This window comes from Somniosus microcephalus, chromosome 9 (genome assembly GCF_052327205.1).
Source record: "Somniosus microcephalus isolate GS21.2 chromosome 9, FLI_Smic_1.0, whole genome shotgun sequence".
Lineage (NCBI taxonomy): Eukaryota > Metazoa > Chordata > Chondrichthyes > Squaliformes > Somniosidae > Somniosus > Somniosus microcephalus.
The window spans coordinates 151,606,863-151,627,515 of NC_140995.1; the positions used below are offsets into that span (position 1 = coordinate 151,606,863).

The window sequence follows — 20,653 nt, forward strand, 5'->3', positions numbered from 1 at the left end:
ATGTGTCTTCAACACAACCCGTCTCTGTATCCTCGGCTGTGTGGTGGAAGATGGGGTAATTGAACCGGACCCTGACCGATTACGCCCCCTAAAGGAACTGCCCCTGCAACACAATCCCAAAGCTTTAAAAAGGTGCCTGGGATTTTTTTCGTATTATGCCTAATGGGTGCCCAATTACTCTGATAAGGCCCGACCCCTCATTAAATCGACGTCCTTCCCACTATCAGCTGAAGCGCGGGAGGCTTTCACCAGTATCAAACAGGACATTGAAAGGGCTGCACTGTGTGCAGTGGACGAAAGCATTCCCTTTCAAGTCGAAAGCGATGCGTCAGACTTTGCCTTAGCTGCGACCCTCAATCAGGCTGGGAGACCTGTGGCCTTCTTCTCCCGAACCCTTCAGGGACCTGAAATCAGGCACTCTTCTGTCGAGAAGGAGGCACAGGCTATAGTGGAGGCAGTGCGGCACTGGAGACACTACCTAGCCGGCAAACGTTTCACCCTGCTCACCGACCAGCGGTCGGTGGCTTTCATGTTTAATAACAAACAAAGGGGGAAAATCAAGAATGGCAAAATACTCAGGTGGAGGATCGAACTATTCACGTTCGACTATGATATTATGTACAGGCCGGGAGCCCTTAATGAACCCCCAGACGCCCTATCGCGGGGAATGTGTGCCAGCATTCATACGGACAAATTACAGGGTCTCCACAACGACCTCTGTCACCCAGGGGTCACCCGACTATACCATTTTATAAAGTCCCGCAATCTGCCCCACTCCATCGAGGAGGTCAGGGCAATGACCAGAGCCTGCCGCACCTGTGCGGAATGCAAGCCTCGTTTCTACAGGCCTGACCGTGCACACCTTATCAAAGCCACATGGCCATTCGAGCGCCTAAGTCTGGACTTCAAGGGACCCCTTCCCTCTGCCGACCGTAACGTATACTTCCTCAATATCATCGATGAATATTCCCGCTTCCCCTTCGCCATTCCCTGCCCAGACATGACCAGTGCCACGGTCATCAAGTGTCTCTGTAATCTATTCTGCATGTTTGGCATGCCGAACTACATACACAGCGATAGGGGGACGTCATTTATGAGTGCTGTTTAGTTCCTTTGTACTCGATGTCATATTGGTGTGCCCCTAGGAAAAGGGACCACCTCTGTAGCCGTTGTGCCGTCATTAGCGGTACGCCCTTCTGAGGGTTGAAAATGGAGACGAGAGGTTGATGATCAGTTAGTAGAGTAAATTTCTGACCGTGCAGGTAGTGATTGAACTTCTTCACCCCCCACACCAGGCTGAGGGCCTCTCTGTCAATCTGGGCGTAGTTATGCTCGGCTGAAGTTAACGAGCGTGACGCAAAAGCTATCGGCCTCTCAGAACCATCAAGGAATTTATGTGACAGTACCGCCCCAATGCCGTAGGGAGACGCATCACACGCCAGTCTTATCGGTAGTGATGGGTTGTAGTGAGCCAATACTTCTCTTGAAGTGATTAGGTCCTTACTCTTCTGAAAGGCCCGCTTACATTCATTGCTCCATTTCCATGCTACTCCCGTTCGTAGTAGGGCATTCAGTGGATGCAGAATTGTGGACAAATTCGGCAAAAACTTATGGTAGTAATTCACCAATCCGAGGAATGACCTCAGTTGTGACACATTTTCAGGCGCTGGAGCCTTAACTACCGCTTCAATTTTGTCAGGGGACTTATGCAACCCCTCTTCATCAATCACGTGGCCACAATATGATATCTGTTTCTTAAAAAACTCGCACTTGGGCGATTGGCTCGTAGCCCATGTTCACGTAGTCTAGTGAGCACCTGCTCTAGGTTGGCAAGGTGTTCACTGTCATCTTCACCTGTCACTAGGATGTCGTCCAAGTAACACTGAGTCCTCGGAATCCCTTGCAGGACTTGTTCCATCGCTCTTTGCCATATCGCCGGAGCTGATGCTACTCCGAATACCAGTCGATTATACTGGTAAAGACCTTTGTGAGTGTTTATCGTGAGATACTTCCTAGAGGATTCTTCAACCTCCATCTGCAAATATGCTTGCGCTCGGTCAATTTTTGTAAAACGCTTCCCTCCGGATAGTGAGGCGAAGATATCTTCTATCCTTGGAAGAGGATATTGTACTGTGTGAAGGACTGGGTTCACTGTCACCTTGAAGTCCCCACAGATGCGAACCTTCCTTGGCTCCTCAGACTTATTGTTTAACGTTTTCTTCATGACAGGAACGATGGGTGTCGCCCACTCGCTCCAGTCTACCTTAGATAACACGCATGCATTCTCCAGATTCTCCAGCTCTGCCTCGATGGCTGGGCGAATTGCATATGGTACCGGTCTTGCTTTGAAAAACTTGGGAATTGCATTCTCCTCTATTTTTATCGAGGCGGTTACGCCTTTAAGAGTGCCCAGTTCTTGTTGAAATACCTCTTTGGCGTCAGCTAAGATTGTTGACAATCGTCCAGGAGTGACGTCGTCATCCTTTTTACCAGCCACCGTCAGTGCCTGAATGGAGTGCCAGTCTAAACTTATCTTTCTGATCCATTCACGTCCCAATAACGGTGGTCCACCATCTTGCAGAATGTAGAGATACAATTTCCGTATTTTCTTGCCGTTGTATTCGACAGGCACCCTTATTTTTCCTCTGGGGTATACTTTTTGCCCCATATACATCCTCAAGACAATGGATGTCTCTCTCAAGGGTATGTGTGAGAATAGCCGCTTGTAGTCTCGTCGATTCATGACGGTTAGAGCTGATCCTGCATCCAATTCCATTTTGACTTGAGACCCTGCTATCGTGAGGGTGACCCAAATGGTTCGGTGATCCTCTTTTGCGATTACGTTGTGAAGTTTGAGACAGCTTAGTCTCTTGTTCCCGGATTCACTATCGCTCATCTGGTCTTCGGAACTACTGTCCGTCATCTTTTGTACTTTCCTGTACGGTTCCTTAGTAGCCTTTTTATTGTCGTTGGTCTTCTTCTCAGACCTGCAAACTCGTGCAATGTGTCCCATCTTTCCGTATTGCCTGCATATTTTGTCCTTGGACCAGCAGTCCTTCTGGTCATGGTTTGTTCTGCTGCAGCAATAACATTTTGCAAATCCCCGTGTCATTTTGTGGGTGCCGTATTCCTGTGGCTTTTGTTGTATTTCCACAGCTCCCCTTGCTGCTGCTTCGTATGATACTGCCACGCTGAAAGCCTTATCTAGCGTCAGCACTTTCACTGAGAGTAACCTCTTCTGGGTTCCTTCACTCAGGAGTCCACAGACAAATTTGTCCCGTAAGGTATCTGCCAGTCCTGCTCCGAACTGGCAGTGCTTTGATAGCTTGCGTAGTTCCGTAAGGTAATCAGCATTGCTCTCATTTTTATGCTGATTTCTCCTGTGGAATTTAAATCTTTCTGCTATCAGCAGTGGTGTAGGATTTAGGTGTTCCTGTAGAATAGCAACAATTTCGTTAAAACTCTTCGTCTTCGGTTTGGCTGGAGTAATCAGGTCCCGCAATAGGCCGTACGTTCCTGCGCCCATTAAATTTAGCAATACCGATGCCTTTTTCTCCTCGGCTATTTCGTTTGCCTCGCAATATACCTCGACTCTTTCCACATACGTGGTCCAGTCTTCTATTGCATTATTGAAGGCAGTGATAGCGCCAGTCTTTGGCATCTTGAAAACCTAAGATGGCGTCTCCCGCGCTTTTCCTTCATCCCCGATGGATCAAAATGGCGCCTCCCGTGCTTTTCCTTCTTCCCCGCCGAGTTAAGATGGCGCCTCCCGCGCTTTCCCGCCGCTGCCGCTGCTGTCAACGCCGCTCTCCACGGTATTTTTATTTTTAGCCGTTCCCGTCGTGGAGCGGACCCTCTGGGACACTTCCCTCCCTCTTCTTAGGTCCAAACACTGCCTGGCTGCGAAGCACCGGCCGCGTCCTGTGTGCTCCACCCTCTCTCTCTCTCTCTTTGCTTCCCGACTCGCTGCCTGGCCCCGTTGCAGAGCCACCCGATCGAGCTCTAGCCCGCCGCAGCCCAGGAAGGATCAGTGCACTACCTGCCACCAGCCCGATTAGCTGGGAAACCACAGACTGGGGAACCAAGCCTGGCTCGTGACAGTCTCCCCTGCAAGTTTTCAATCCGATGATTTGGAGGGCGGTTGCCCACGGTCGACGCCCGTTTCTCGAGTTTCTTTGGATTATTTTTTTTTCTTCTCTGGCTTCGACCTTCAATAACGTCATCTGAGGTGCTGCCGAGTTGCAGATAAGTTCGTTTCTTACTCGTCGCCAATATTAAATCTGTGTGTTAATGGAGACACGGAATGCAGGAGTTGGTTTAACAAGTCTTTACTGAATGGAGACAACCTGGAAACTGAAACTACAGAAGCCTGCCAGGGCCTTTTATACAGGGATGGTCACTGCCGGTACTGCAGTCTGAGACCAGTTATTCCCTTAAAGGGACATACACAACAACAAGCCTTGTAGATATCCAATCCTTCACAAATAGCAGGAGTCATGGAATAGATTCCTGTGGAACACAATTTACTTTTCCCAAGCAGAGCACTTTCCATTGATCCCAACCTTCCGTGATTCTGTTAAGCCATTTATTCCATGAACCTTAACCTTGCCCCCCGAACCTAGAACTTAATTAAATGCCTTTTGCAAATCCAAGTAAATTACAACTATTTAGTTACCTTTTCAAAGAATTCCAATAGATTTGTAAAGCTAAGGCCACATATTTACACTTTTCACAAATGGATCACATTGCAGAACTTGATCCCCAAAACACCAGTGAAAATCCAAAAATTCCATTTAATAAAAATGGAATTTGATTTATTTCATTTGTTTTAACCAACGGCCCTAATTATAAACAGACAGAATTGGAGAATGCAATCCCTAAAACAGAGATAAAACCCATGTAATAAAACAGAATTTGAATTATTCAGTCACCATAAATCCATGATCTTGTTGCTTCTGGATCCATGCTCATTTCTCTCTTTCATACCTGTTTTCTTTAGATGTTCATGTGGAAAACCAGACCTGTACTGTTTCAGGTCATAGGAATCTCTGTATAATATATTTTGTAACAATCTGTAGCTGCAATTGTATGGTAACAATTTTTATAATGGATTCTGTGACTGTGTCCTGGAGAGATTTTCTGCTGCATTTGTTTCTATGTATTGAGCGAATGTTAGGAATGCACAACCCTGGCTAGTGTGTAAGAGACCGACTCAAAGTGAGTTAACTCACCCCTGCTTATGTTAATTATTTCACAAGGGTTAGAAGATGCAAAGTCCACCCAAATTATAATGATAATTAATCATTTTATGGGCTGTCTGTTACATTTGCAATTGTTTTAGGCCTCTGAAAGGCAAAATACAAATGTGCCTGTTGTCTCTTTGGAAGTGATCAAGTTGTTAATTGTGATGAATGTCCCATCAGGGAGGAAGAACTTGACCCATTGTGGCAGTTTTTCTTTGAACTAGAGGCATGAGAACTGCACCAGGAAGCTATTTCCAAACAGTAAAAAGATTTGTTATGTATCAGAAACTGCACAAGCAAACAAGTTTTGATTCATAAGCAGTGTATCTTTAGCTATGGAAGCTGATTTTGCATTAAGCATGAGTGAAAAGTATTGTGAGAGAGTCTAAATCATAACAGTCATATATAGAATGTCCTCAATCAGTTTTTCCAGTATTGATGTTAGAGTAACAGGCCTGTAATTACTAGGTGTGTGTCTTATTCCATTCTAGAATATAGGACCTACAATTGTTATCCTTCAATCCTCGGATATGATTCCAGTATTTATGGAATTCTGAAAAATATTAACCAAAGCACAACTTTAATTCCTTGATAATTCTAGGATATATCCTATCTGGCCTACGAGCGTTGAAGATATCCAATCCTTTCAGTTTCTGCATAATTGCTATCTTTTATATGAGTTATGGGTTGCTTAGCCCTATGTTATTATCAGTACTAGGTTATTTTCATATACTAATTCACAAGTTTGTTCCTAACGATCATCTCTTTAAATTGGCCAGTTCTTGTGCAGTTGCCAGCCTTCAATTTTTCACCATTCATTCTAATGTATAGAAAAATTGTGGATTGGTGAGCACACAGCAGAAAACCCTGACCATAGTTTCTAACAATGGGTTCCTATCAGGATTGCTACCACCAGTGTGTCCGGTTCCCTATATCAAATGGGGCCTGTCTACTGGCAGGGCTTCTCATTGGGTTACTTGTCACAGGACTCCCTCCCCCCATTATAACAATCATCACATTTACAGCAAAATGAACAGAGTTGAAAAATCTCTACCAGGTTTAACTTTACACAAAGACCAAACAATCATTTCTTAAAACATTAGAAAGAAAGACTTACATTTATATTTTTATAGAAACAGGAAAGGCCCCTGCACTCTACTTAATACATCTCACCAGCCTAACATCACACTCCTATCTAGACCCTCCTGTTTTCCCCTCTTTCAGCCAATTTCTTATACACGTTCAAGCGTTAACTAGGATACTCAGTTCCTTAAGGTAATACAGCAACCCGTTCATGCTGTGTGCAATAACACTGAATCAACTCCCACAATGACAACTCAAACCTAAATTTCAACAACTAAAACTTAAAATAACCTGTCCCTTGATTCACTACCTTCCCCTGAACTACATGTGGCTTTTTCAAATTTCAAGGAGTATTTTTAAAATCTATTTTCTGCCCTTTGTTGCTGATTGAGTTGTACCTACCACCATCTGCATACACTGTCTGTCGATGATAGATAATATATACCTAATTGTACTCATCTGAATTCAATATAGCAATTTTGCACTGCCACTGATTTGAGCTGTTACAAGAAATGTTCAATAGGAACTGAACAATTCATCTGACTAATTTAACTCATTGGTGAAACTGCAGCAATGCGATTGTTATTAACTTGCCTTCTATGCTCAGAATACTCACTTGAAATTTGAATTGTACCCTCTTGCTCATTCTACTGGTGCAACTAAGTGTCATTTTTAAACATAATATAACATTTTGTGCATTATTTTCTTATAACTGATTTATTTAAAATCTACTCAATTTATGGCAATATTCGACAAATGTTGTGGTTACCCTGGGCTCTAATTTTACAAGTCAGTAATAGTTTAGTACTAAGCCTCACCTTATGCCAAAACAATCACCAAAAAAGTAAAACCCCACGATGAACATCTTTTCACCATCATGGTAATTTTCAAGTCTTTCTTTTTTCATTAACATGTCTTATGATTGCTGCCTACAGCATAGGAAGCGCAAGTTCAAATTCAGTTTACAACGTGAACATTCTTGTATGCTAACATTTGTGTATTTTGTGATTTCTTTTAAAGGTCGCAGAGGTGAAAGAGGAAGAAAAGGAGAAAAGGGGGAGACGGGAGAGAAGGGGGAGAAGGGGGAGAAGGGTGAGTGTCTGAGCGGATCTTTTAAAAAAATACAGTGGTAGTAACTGCCTATTACACAGTGCTGAGGTAGAGCTTACTGTATAGTTATAGAATGTTAGAGCACAGAATCAGGCCATTGAGACTATCAAGTCTGCACTGGTGTTTTTCTCACATGAGCCTCACTTGTTTACTACTGGCAGACAGGTTGCCAGTGAGACAGAAGATTTTTTTGTGGGTTTGGGAGAAATATTCATGCTGCCCCGGCCCCACAAAATTCATTAACAAAACTTCTACTTACCTTTTTCTGTTTGGCCTGCAGCAGTTTTTTTAAGGACCATTTGTTAGATCATTACTTCAACAAGGAGGATTAATTTGGTTATTTCTAAATTGGGAGGTTAGGGGGGAAAAATTCCGTTGCTTTGCGCCTCCCGTTAGCGGGATGCAAAGCAATTAGCGCCTGGGCGCGGCGCTGCCAACGCCTCCCGCGAAATTCAGCAGGAGGTTAGCGGCGGCGGTAACCATTAGCGCCCTGCGACACTGCGCCGCCGGTGATGACGTCATCGCCGTGCGCAGTGTTCCGCTCGCGCCCCAGCCGCGATCTTTGGTAGCGCCTCCTGACATACCGCTGGACGCTATGTCCAACGGGGTCAGGGGGCCTACCTGTGGTTAGGGCGGCACTATTTAAAGGCGAGGTGCCAGGTGGCCATTTTTGTTGCTGGCCACGTGCCAGCACCTGCCTCCACTGCCGTCCCTGGCCTCCTGAGCACCCCTCCCCCCCACCCCGCGGAGTGCCGGCTGCGCTCCATGAGCCCGGCACTTCTCTTGCGGGCCAGGTTCTTTTGCCGGCACTCCGATCCCGGTGGCCCAGCTGGGCCCTGGGTTGCGCTGCGCAAGGCCCCTCCCCTTTAAGAAGGGGAGGAAGGCCTGCAATACCGTGGCACATAGCGCCGTGATATTCCCTCACAGCGCCCCAAGAGGGAGGCGGGGCACTTCCAGTAGCGCCCCACTTCCCTCTTGGAGTGCTACCACTCAATTTCGGTTGCGGGGGTGCCCCAGCAAAGTTAGCACCCCAAAGGGGGTGCGACTCAATTTTTCCCTCTAGATATTTTTATCTTTTTATTTGCTCTCTAAATGTGGGCAATAATGGAAAGGCCATTTATTTTCCATCCCTTGTTGCCCTGAGAAGGTGATGGTGGGCCTTCATCTTGAACCTCTGCAGTCCTTGTGATGATGGAGCTGCCATGATGGTGTTATGTAGGGAATTCTAGAACTTTGATCCAACAGTGATGAAGGAACGGTGATATATGTTCAAATCAGGTAGGTGTGTGACTTGGAGGGAACTTGGAGGTGATAGTTGTAAAGTCTGTGGGTTGTTTAGTTAATTAATACACAGACTCTAAGAGTAACTTAAAACAGGACTTTACTATTCGAAGGTCAGGGCGAATCTGCCCAATAAATTCTGCCACAGCACTTATATACCGGTGTGGTCACCGTCGGTATTACAGTATACAGCAGCCAGGATAAAGTAGTGCCACACCTAAAATAGTTCTCTTAAAGGTGGACGGTTACATACAATAGTTCTCTTAAAGGTAGAACAGTTACATACACTACAATCCTCCCTTTTTAGCTTACAACATACTTATTCCCCATTAACATAACATCATAACATATCCAACTTCATGTTACAACAGTTCACAGAGGTAGTCTCTGCGGAAACAGTTCACAGATTCAGCCTCTGCGGGAAACAGTTCACAGATTCAGTCTCTGATCTTCTTGACTCAGTCCGGACCACGCCTCCGTGGTGTAGTCAGGTCACCTTGCTAGAGGGACTCCTCCCATAGTCCTTCCCTAGACTTAACAGCTTTACTCCCATCACTTCTGAACCAGCATTGCTGACTTTTTTAAAACAAACAAAAAACAGTTGGATTGCCTTGGGAAATTTTCCTACTTTCCAACTGATTTGGCGCCGTTCGGGGGACCACGTGCGTGATCGGGTAGAGGTAATAATGGTCCAGATGGTTATCATCTTCTGCTTCGTCTTTTCCTTTTTTGCTTCTTGGAGACTCTCGGGGCTCCATTGTCAGCTGCCAGCTGTAACGCCACCATCTCCCTATGTTCCTTAGACTTTAAGTGCTTCATCCTGATTTCTGCACTTTGGGAGTTTTCATCACAAGCTGGGCAGACCAAGTCATCGTAATATTCCGTGTCACTCAACAGGTCATGGTAATATTCGGTGTCGTCCTGAGCTAGTCTAACGAGAGGGCCTGCTACTTCTTCCTTACCCAACTGGACGTTAGCCGACTGTTGTTCCCTCCCTAGACATCTTTCCTGAAGAGACTTCTTCATGCGTTCATATTCATCCCGCTCTTCCTGGGTTTCCTGCCAATCCTTCACTAATGACCTCCCTAGACATCTTTCCTGAAGAGACTTCTTCATGCGTTCATATTCATCCCGCTCTTCCTGGGTTTCCTGCCAATCCTTCACTAATGACCTCATTTGTGATTCCAATACTTCCCCTTCCATCGGGGATTGATTGATCGGGCTATTCAATCCTTCTACTGGAGCAGCTGTTTCAACATTCTGTAGTTCACATTGACGTGATTCAGCGTACTTTCGGCAGCCCCGTAAAATCTGTGTTGCAACCTCAACTATTCCCCAAACTTTTGAGAGCTCCGAACCCCTTCCCTTTGAAGATTGAAGCTCGTGTTCAAATGGTTCCCATTGCAGAGTCTTGTCTCTCAGCATATGAAGGAGTTGGCTGACCGTTAACTCTTCCACGGGGACCCTGTGGATCAGAGTCTTCTCCATTTCATCCACCTTTTCCTCCAATGCTTTCACCTTTTTTTCCTCTTGTACTTTGGCTTTAAGCGCTCGGAGAAGTTGCGCCTTGATGCTCTCTAGCTCATGTTCAGGGGCCATTCTTACAGTCTCTGTGTTTCTTACAGTTGCCTTTTCTTTCACTGAAAGAATTCCCAGTTGAATCTGTTCTTCAAGTTGTTGAACCTCGGTCATTGCCGCCTCATATTTGTCTTGGGTTTCCTTCAATATTTTTATGAGTTCTTGGACATCTTGACTTTCATGTTCTGCCATGTCTTTCACCTCTAATTTCTCATCTATGGATGGAACTTCTACCGATGAGTCTGTCTTGGCCTTGAGCTCATCAAGAATTTCCTGCAGCCTTTGGACTTCTTGCTCATGTTCAACCTTTAGTTGCTCATATGCTTCCACTGAAACTAGCTTTTCGGAGGTTGCCGAGTTAACCCCCTCCAGGATTGTAGCCTGGGCCTGTTCATACTGTTCCTTCAACTTCTCACACTCTGCTTGTAAGGAGTCGTAGAGAAGAACTGGAATAAAATCCTGGCTTCCTGAAGATTCCTCTTCATTTGCTTCTTTCTGCAAATATTCTAACTCCTGAACATCATAAGGAAGATGTGATTGGTGATTGGTCACGATGGCTCTATGGTCGCTCTCTGCTTGAGCTAGCTGCTTCTGTTGTCTTTCCAGATTCTCCCATTCGGTGTCATAGAACTTTTTCATTGTTTTCATCTCTTGTACGAGACGGTAACTCAATTGTTCTAATTGTTGTCGTAATTTGAAATAAAGTTGAGTCCGAGCTCGGTGTTCTTCCGTCATGGATATGTCCTTAAACTGAACAGACTCAGAATTCTCTGTCAAACTATGTTGTCGTTGTTCGGTGGAGATCTGTTCTGAAACTTTGTTCTTCTCTGGAGCATAAGCCTTTCTGCATGCCTTCGTTTTTCCAACCTTAGTCGGCAAGTCCATTTTAGCCTTGTCTTTCACATTTGGGTTGGTCTTATCGTCATCCGATTCAGAATCTGAGCTGATTGTCTGCACCGAGTCCTCACTCGTTATGGCTTTTAGATAGTGCCATTCCATGTCTATTTTCTTGATCCACTCCCATCCTAGAAGTGGTGGGCCTCCCTCAGGTAGTACGTATAAGTTCATTCTTGAGTGTTCTTTACCCCTATCTCTCACCTTGACTCTTATCTTTCCCATGGGGTATACTTTATGCCCCGTGTATGTCTGCAATACGAACTTGGTATCTCTTAAGGGTATATGTGAGAATAGCTGGTGGTAATCCCTTCGATTTATGACTGATAGAGCTGATCCAGTGTCCAACTCCATTTTCACTTGGACTCCAGCTATTTTTAGCATGACCCAGATAGTTTGTAGGTCAGCTTCCTTACTCACATTGTGAATTCTCAGACTACCCAGCTCCTGGCCGTTTGGGTCTGAGTCCGAATTCTGTTCGTCTGAACTCTTCTCAGCCACCTTGTGTACCTTGTTGTACTTTTCCTGTGATGGCTTCCTTTGGTTGTTGGTCCTTTGGTTGTTGGTCTTCTTCCCTGACCGGCATACCTTAGCTATGTGACCCAGTTTGCCACATTTCCTACATTCCTGGTTCTTAAACCAGCATTGGTTCTGGTCGTGTGTTGCCTTCCCACAACGATAGCATTTTGTTGTTGTCGAGGTAATTTGATCCACACTGAGTGCCGCTGTCTTTAGCTGCATTTCCGCAGTTCCCTTCACTGCGGCTTCGTGTGATGCTGCAATAAGGACAGCCCTGTCAAGTGTAAGGTCGTTCTCTTCGAGTAGTCGCTTTTGCGTTCCTTCCTTTGCCAATCCGCACACGAACTTGTCTCGCAATGCCTCTGTCAGATTCCCTCCAAACTGGCAGTATTTCGCTAGTCTACGCAGTTCGACCAAGTATTCTGCGTTGCTTTCGTCTTTCCGTTGCGTTCTCGCATAGAATTTGAATCGTTCCGCCAACATCAACGGTGTGGGGTTCAAGTGATCCCTCAGAACAGCCACAACATCATCGAAAGTCTGATCCGCCGGTTTAGCCGGTGATAGTAGATGCTTCAAGAGCCCGTATGTCTTCGCGCCCATCGAGTCCAGCAAGGTTATAGCTTTGTCATCTTCTTCTATTTTATTGGCCTCACAATAGATCTCAATGCGTTCCACATACGTGGCCCAGTCTTCTACCTCGGAATTAAAATCGTTGATGTTACCACGCTTAGGCATCGTCCTCTCTTCCTGATAAACACCACTAATTATTTCTTTAAAAATTTTTTTTTTTTTTCAAGATGGCGGTTCCCTCGAAAATGGCGGTTTCCCGCGCTTATCTTCTCTCCCCGCCCACTTCAATGGCGGTTTCCCGCTTCTGTCTTCTTCCCCGCCTAATGGCGTCTTCCCGCGTTTCTTCCCTGGCGGGAGGGGTACACTTTCCCCACGGGCGACACCCGCTGGCTTTCAGGTTCACAGCCTGCGCGTCGGCTTCAGTGCTTTCCCTTTTCTCGGCAGGGCAACCGGCGCTGGGTACACCCCGTTGACGGCGAACAGTTTCAGCCGCTGGGCTGGCTCTCGCTCAGTTCCCCTTGCTCGGGCTCGGTCTCTCTCCCGCTCGCTCGGCTCTACCGGCGCTGGGTACACCCCGTTGACGGAGAACAGTTTCAGCCGCTGGACTGGCTCTCGCTCAGTCTCCCTTGCTCGGGCTCTGTCTCTCTCCCGCTCGCTCGGCTCTACCGGCGCTGGGTACACCCCGTTGACGGAGAACATTTTCAGCCGCTGGACTGGCTCTCGCTCAGTCTCCCTTGGTCGACTCTGCCTCTCCCGCTCGCTCGTCTCCCAATCGCGCCTCCCAGCCCTCTCACAGTCCGGTGCTTCCCTCCCCGGCTGCGGCTGAGTTTATCTCTTCCCGCGCCTACGTTCCCGGTCGCAGCGCTTCGTGGCTTCGGTCGCTGCCCGGCCTTTTTCGCCGGTCGCGGTCTAGCTGTCTCACGACGCCGTTGCGTCCCCCAGCCTGTCTGTACCGCGGCTTCCTTGCTCCACGCTGCCCCAGTCTCAGCGCCTCTGGACCTGACTTCTGTCCGGCTCCTTTCCCCCTCGACCGTGGTCGAGTGCACCGCCCTTATCCTCCGGTTATTCTTTTTACTTTCCCTTACTCACAGTCACCGTGGCCGCCTTGCTTCTCGTGCTGATCGGCTCACTCCTCACCGTGGCAGAAGGGACAGTCAGTGCCTGTTGCTGATGGAAGTCTTTGTCTCTAAATTCTTCCTCCTTTCTAGTTCTGCAGCCTCGAGTTTTCTCCCAGCAGAACGACGAGGGCGGTTGCCTCTTCTCGACGCTCGTTAACTGCTTCGGAAGTATTGTTGCCGCAGGGTACGATCGGACTCGTCGCCACTGTAAAGTCTGTGGGTTGTTTAGTTAATTAATACACAGACTCCAAGAGTAACTTAAAACAGGACTTTACTATTTGAAGGTCAGGGCGAATCTGCCCAATAAATTCTGTCACAGCACTTATATACCGGTGTGGTCACCGTCGGTATTACAGTATACAGCAGCCAGGATAAAGTAGTGCCACACCTAAAATAGTTCTCTTAAAGGTGGACGGTTACATACAATAGTTCTCTTAAAGGTAGAACAGTTACATACACTACAATAGTGTTTTCATGACATTATTCTGCCTGTCCTTCTTGCTGGTAAATGTTGCAGGGAGGAAGGTACACTCAAAGTAACCTTGGTGAGTTTGTGTAGTGCATCCTATAGAGAGCACGTACTGCAGCTACAGTGCATCAGTGATTGAGGTGGTGGGTATTGAATCCATGGCAGGTGTCCCAATCAAGCAAGCTGCTCTGTCCTAAATGATTTAACAATAACAACTTGTGTTTATATAGCACCTTTAACATAGTCAAACGTCCCAAGGCACGTCACAGGAGTGTCATAAAACAAAATTTGACTCCGAGACACATAAGGAGATATTAGGGCAGATGGCCAAAAGCTTGGTCAAAGAGGTAGGTTTTAAGGAGCGTCTTAAAGGAAGAAAGAGAGGTAGAGAGGTGGAGAGGTTTAGGGAGGGAATTCCAGAGCTTAGAGCCTAGGCAGCTGAAGTCACGGCCACCAATGGTGGAGTGATTAAAATCGGGGATGCTCAACAGGCCAGAATCGAAGAGTGCAGATATCTTGGGGGTTGTAGGGCTGGAGGAGATTACAAGGATAGGGAGGGGCGAGGTCATGGAGGGATTTGAAAACAAGGAGGAGAATTTTAAAATCGAGGCGTTGCTTAACCAGAAGCCAATATCGGTCAGCGAGCACAGGGGTGATAGATGAATGGGACTTGGCGCGAATTAGGACATGGGCAGCTGAGTTTTGGATGACCTCAAGTAGGGTAGAACATGGGAGGCCAACCAGGAGTGTGTTGGAATAGTTAAGCCTGGAGGCTAATTACATTTAAAGTTAATTACATTAATTTGATCTGTTTGCATGATTAGCAATCATGTAATAGGCCTTACCTTATTGAAATAATATATTTCTGCTGCCTGAAATCTTGTTAAAATAAGTATGGTCGCTCGTCCTGATCAAAAGGTATGATGGGAACCACAGGGCAGGAACAATATTGGAGCAAAAGAAGAAATGTTTTAAAGTATTTGTATGAGGTGAGATTGGTTGTTTTCCTACAAGAGAGGCACTATACAAGTGCAAGTTGTTGTATACTCTTCCTAAAGGCTTCATTGTTTCATTTTTACTTTTTGGATGTTTTATTATGAAGACTGTTAATCCATGTTTTGTCGATATTTGTTGAACATCTATAAAGCCTTTCTGCCCACTCCACTTTGGCTGGATTTGTAACGCGGCATGTGGATTTTTCCATCATGATATCATGTAAAGGGGCCCTGTGGGTCTGCTTTGACTTGTAAATGAAAGTACTTCCAGCAGTGCCATCTGCTAGCCATAAATCACAAGCTGTAAAACACTGCCAGGAACTCCCACACAATCACAATAATCCACATTTACCACTTAGGTCTTCTAGCATGGACACTGAACAGAGGTCAGCCAGTATTGGTCCAATAATGAGCCCTGGTATAATGGCATTTAGCTCTCTGTGCTGAACGGGAGTGGAATGTTGACCTATTACTAATGGAACCTGGGCTATTTCTCCACCAATCTATTTGGCATGTTTATACAGACAACACACATGGAAGTACCTGCCTCTCCCATATTTTGTTAGTGTCAGTTTGGCTCCATTGGTAGTACTTTCAAAAGATTGTGGGTTAAATTCCCACTACAGACTTCAGCACATAATCTAGGCTGACACTTCAGTGCAATACAAAGGCGGGAATTTTCAGAGGTAAGAACAGGTGAGTTAGCGGGGTGGGGGGAAGTGAAAGTTGAAAAAATGTGAACCCTGACCCCAACCCACCCACTTTCACCTCAGGAGGGGCGGGGGTGGGGGGGGGGGCGGTGTTGGGTGCCAACCCGCTGCCAGGAGGCGGGTTGGCAATTTAAATATTATAATGAGGCTTGAAGCCTCTACTTTAACCTGCTTTGCAGGTTTTACTGCAGGCGGCTGGAGATCCTGGGGCTTGGGATTCCCAGCAACTGCAATGAGGCGGCCTCAGCCTCGGGGAGCAATCCTCATGGGCCGGGAGGAGCAGGAGTGCTTCCTCCCGGCCCCCCAAGCTCTCCCGCCATCAACCTGGCCCTTCCCGGAGCCGGGGTCGACCCCGCACCGCCCCCCCCACCTGGGATTGGGCTCCCCCGCCCTGGGCCTGGAACAACACCCACCCCCCTGCCCCGGGACCGCGACTCAGCCCCGGGATCAGGGATCGGACCCCTCCTGGAGATCGAGCTCACCACCACCCCCTGGGGGATCGGACCACAACCCCACCGGGGCTTGGACTGCCCCCGCCTCCCCCCGCCATCCTGGGCCCAGCACTTACCTAGTCCTGTGGCCTCTTTTTCCGCGTTCTCCGCATTACTGGAAGCCAGCCTGTGAATCAGGCTGACTTCCGGTCGGGGAACCCGCCCTTTCCTACACACGCACGCTGTGCAGTTAAAACTCCTCAACATGCCGGGAAACCCAAACTTCCGTGCGGGTGGGACCTGACAAAATCCAGCCCTAAGGGAGTGCTGCATTGTCGGAGGTGCTGCCTTTCAGATGAGACAATAAACCAAGGCTCCATTTGCCTGCTCAGCTGGATATAAAAGATCCTTTGGCACTAATCAAAGAGGAGCAGAGAGTTCTTCTTGTGTCCTGGCCAACATTCTTCCCTCAACAAACACTATAACAGGTTATCTTCTCCTTCACTCATTTGCTGTTTGTAGAATCATTTGCCTACATAACAGTAAGTACACTTCAAAAATAATCCATTGGTTGTAAAACATTTTGGGATGACCATAAGTGCTATATAAATCAAATTTTTTCTTCTTTCTTTCTCTTTTTGCCAGGTTAGCATGGAATTCCTCCATGGAATTCCATACTTGTCTAGTAAAAATGACATTTTTCCCTTGATTTGCTGAATGCTTTATAAATCTGCTGTGATTACTGGAAGTGTCCAATCAAGCTTTAGAAGCTTTTAATAATCTTTCTATCTCTCCACTTAAATCAGTAAAGTTGCTTTTAAGTGATATAAAGCATGGACAGTTCAGTTTCATTCTTTGGATGGGGGGGGGGATCTGATGGTGGGGGGAGGGGGCAGTGCTCTGATCCCAGGGAAGCAGATAAGCTTGGGGGTTGGGGGAAACACTTAACTTTTCCCTGAAGCTGTCTTCACCTCCCTTGAGCTGCCGGGTTTCCTGAGGCCTGGGAAACCTGGCCGGCCAGGGTTAAACCTGTAAAGGGAGTTAAATGTGAGGCTCCCAGCCTCATTATAACATTTAAATGGCCAACCCACCTCCTGTCCCACCTCCGCTAAACTTGGAAGTGGGCGGATTGGGGTTGGGTTTGAGATTTTTGGAGGTTAAAATTCATCCCAATCTGTTTCTATCTAATCTTTCCCATCCCTTCACAATTTTAAACACTGCTATCAAATGACCCCAGAATCTCCCCTGTTCTAATGAAAAGAGCTCCAATTTTTCAAGTCTTTCTTTATATTTATATACCCTCATATAGCATCCTAATGAATCTATGCTTTACCCTCTCTGTTACCTCAGCATCCTCCCTATAGTGTGGAGCCCAATCCTGCATGCAATACTCCCCAAGTGCCCACGGTACCAGAAAGCAGTGATCAAACAGTGACAGTAGCAAAGGACATAGTCCAGGTGCTGATGCATGTCCAGTAGAGGTAATTACTGATACAGATAACTTGAATCCAAGGCAACCAAACAAGTGGCTCAGCCTTTAGCCCACACCTACAGTCAGCTGGGGGAGCACATAGGTATAGGGGACATGAAGAAATGGGCTGATTTTATGACGACACAGTTCTCGATGAAGATCCTCACCCTCCATGAGTGTGCATTTGTAAAATCAGCACTTAGATGTAGAAGTTAATGAACCACAAGTGCTACTTTAACACTCTAGCAAATGCCTATAAATATTCACCCTACAGGCACTGTAATGCCACTTAAACTGCAATATTGTGTGCACACATAAATTATAAGTACTCTAATAATTCATTACCTAAAATTACATTTCTTGGAATTTTAATATGCTCTAAAGGAAATTTCTTCTGTTGAGAATTACACCTAACTGACCCCATTGAATTGTTTAGCTCCACTAATCAGGCATAGCAACTTGCAGTTCAATTCCTACAAATACATGCATTGTGCTTTTATGGAGCACAGTTGCACAGCACACTAACCGCCTCCCACACTGCTGTGGTTCATGTGCTAGTGATACAGCTGATGAGCCCATGCTGTAATGATTAAAACTCTGCACTTATGTTTATTCCCTGCAGTGTTGTGCACTGACATTTTGCCCGTCCTCTGTATTACTTACTCGCAGGTCTGCTGTGGGTAAATAGCTATACTTCTTTTATTTTCCCCTACTCTCTGTGTCTCCAACCTCCCAATCAATACCGATCCATGTCACAAGGTTACCTCCAATTCGGCGCATGTTCATTTTTGCTAATAATCTCTTGTGTTAGTGACTTCTCAAATAATTCAACTGGACCACAAATCCATGCTGACTCGCTTTGACCAGCTCATACTTGTCCAAGTGCTCAGTCACTCTGTCTCCAAAGAAAGATTCCAGTAGCTTCCCCACAACTGATGTTAAACTAACAGGTCTCTAGTTACTTGCTTTCTCCTTTCCTTCCATTCATTCTTAAATAATGGAGTGACATTTCCAATTTTCCAATCCAAAGGCACAGGGTGCGATTTTGCCAGCTCTGTGTAGGTGGGTATGGAAGCGGGACTGCCGGGAAAATGGCAGAATTTGGGGGCGGGTGCCCAACCCGCTTCCATGCCATCTTCCTAGGAGATGGGTAGCCGTCCCGCTTGGGTCCTGTCTCCTTGGAGGCGGGAAGGGATTAAAGCCTATTAACTTCCTGTTAACAGGTAGTTAACAGGCAGAAAATAGGATTATCCCCTTTTTGCCCTCACAAGTACGGGCTTCCCGAAGACTCCAAAACCCGCCAGGTCAACGAGACAAGTACTGGGTCTGCGGGGGTCGGGGGATGGGTGCAAAAGTGTGGTGTGAAGGTAAGTGATGGGTGCAAGAGTGTAGAGGTGGGTATCTGAGGTAAATGCAAAGTGTTAGTAAAAGTGTACTTACCTTTGTTTCTTCCTGCAGGCTTCAGTCGGTGTGTATGCGGAGAGTCTTGGACCTCCGTGTTGCAGATGAGAGATGGTTGCTGCATTCTCAGATGCAACAACCATCTCATTTCCGTAAAAGAAAGAAGTTTGATGAGGTCTTAGACCTCATCAAACTACAGAGAATGTCACTGTTTGACAGCTTCACAGAGCTGTCAAACGATGACAATTCATCTGTCAAAAATATTTGACAGATGAAACGTCATACATTGACGTTCTCTGCAAGCGGGCTTAACAAGGTCAATCAAGGGAAAATAGCGTGGGTTGGCCACAAACCGATGGAGGCAGGACATCGACTCATCAAGCAGCAGTCCCGCCTCCAACGCGCCCCCATTAACAAAATCGCCCCCACAATTCCTGAATCTAGAGAGCTTTGGAAAATTATGTTTACCGCATCTGTAATTTCCTTGCCTATTTCTTTTAATACTCTGGGGTGGAAACCATCAGGTTCTGGAGATTTATTTATTTTGATTGGATGTTAATCAGTTTGTTAATACATGTTTTCATTAGGAGAAATTGAACCTGTCATAAGACTGGTGAATGGCTCAGGACCTCATGAAGGCAGGGTGGAGGTTTTCTATGACAAGCTATGGGGAACAGTGTGCGATGATAAATGGGACAAGCAGGATGGAGACGTGGTCTGCAGGATGCTCGGTTATAAAGAGGCTTCTGAAACTCATACGGCAAATAAATTTGGACAAGGTAACATTTTAATTTTTCCGAAAATGAAAATGTAAATGAGTGTTGGGTTTTCTGTTTCCGTCAACCAAGTTTTATGCTGGTTGAACAATGGCAAATTTTCCATTTAAATCTGCATCCTTAAAAAAGATTTGAGGTAGAAATTCCTGTGCCTTTATAACATAAAAATTACACAATCTGCGTGGGGGTTGGAATTTGGGGTGGAACCCAGCTAGGTCTCTACCCCTTTTTTTGGCTCAATGAGATAATCTTACGGTAGGGGGCACTGGCACTTCTCCATCCTACCCCCACCCCCCAATGCCAGCGTCAGAGGAAGAGATGGGACTCCCCCTCTGCAAGCTTCAAGTTGCCCCTAAAGGGTGTGGCCGCCTGTTTATTTATTGACCTTGGGATGTTGGGCAGCCGGAGATGCCACACTTTATTGTTGATTTGTAATCAAAATTATATTTCATACAAGCTTTTTTCTGTTGAGAATGAAGTGGCCCTTGTTTCTTTGCTTTGGCTATCATTAGACACTACAACCTACATGGGGTAAACTTTAATGATATTGCACCATGGTTAAATTGCATTAGAAACAACCTATAAACCACATGATCATAGCAGCCTAATCACCAACAAACCATGTGAGAGTTTTTATTGTATAAGTATAATGCAATATTTAATTTCTTCTTTAAAAATATATTTTCAGAATCTTATTTTGCCTTACACATTGATGGAGTTGTATATTTTTCTAATATGTATTTGCAGGAGCATATTTTACTATGATCCTATGGCATGATTTTAAAAAATATTCTTACATTAATACAAGAAAGTTTCAGGATCAGTGCTTCTGTTGGTGGCCACAAGGATAGTGATGCCTGGGCAGGATCAATCAGGGATTACTCTTTTTTGTCTCGCAGTGCATTTAGGTTGGCTTTCCATGTTTCTGGTCCCTAAGGAAGGTGGAAGGCGTACTCCCATGCTGTGGTTTTTATGGGCGTAAATCTTGTATTATTATTCTTCAG

At 45.9% G+C, this 20,653-nt stretch overlaps 1 protein-coding gene across 1 annotated transcript in view; it reads left to right on the top strand.

Moving 5' to 3' along the window:
• Positions 1-20,653, top strand: part of scara5 (scavenger receptor class A, member 5 (putative)) — a 175,039-nt gene that overhangs the window by 110,604 nt on the left and 43,782 nt on the right. The window contains exons 7-9 of the mRNA XM_085997380.1: positions 7,347-7,422; positions 8,690-8,694; positions 19,461-19,652. Of these exons, the coding sequence (XP_085853506.1) occupies positions 7,347-7,422; positions 8,690-8,694; positions 19,461-19,652 (273 nt within the window). The remainder of the gene's footprint in view (positions 1-7,346; positions 7,423-8,689; positions 8,695-19,460; positions 19,653-20,653) is intronic.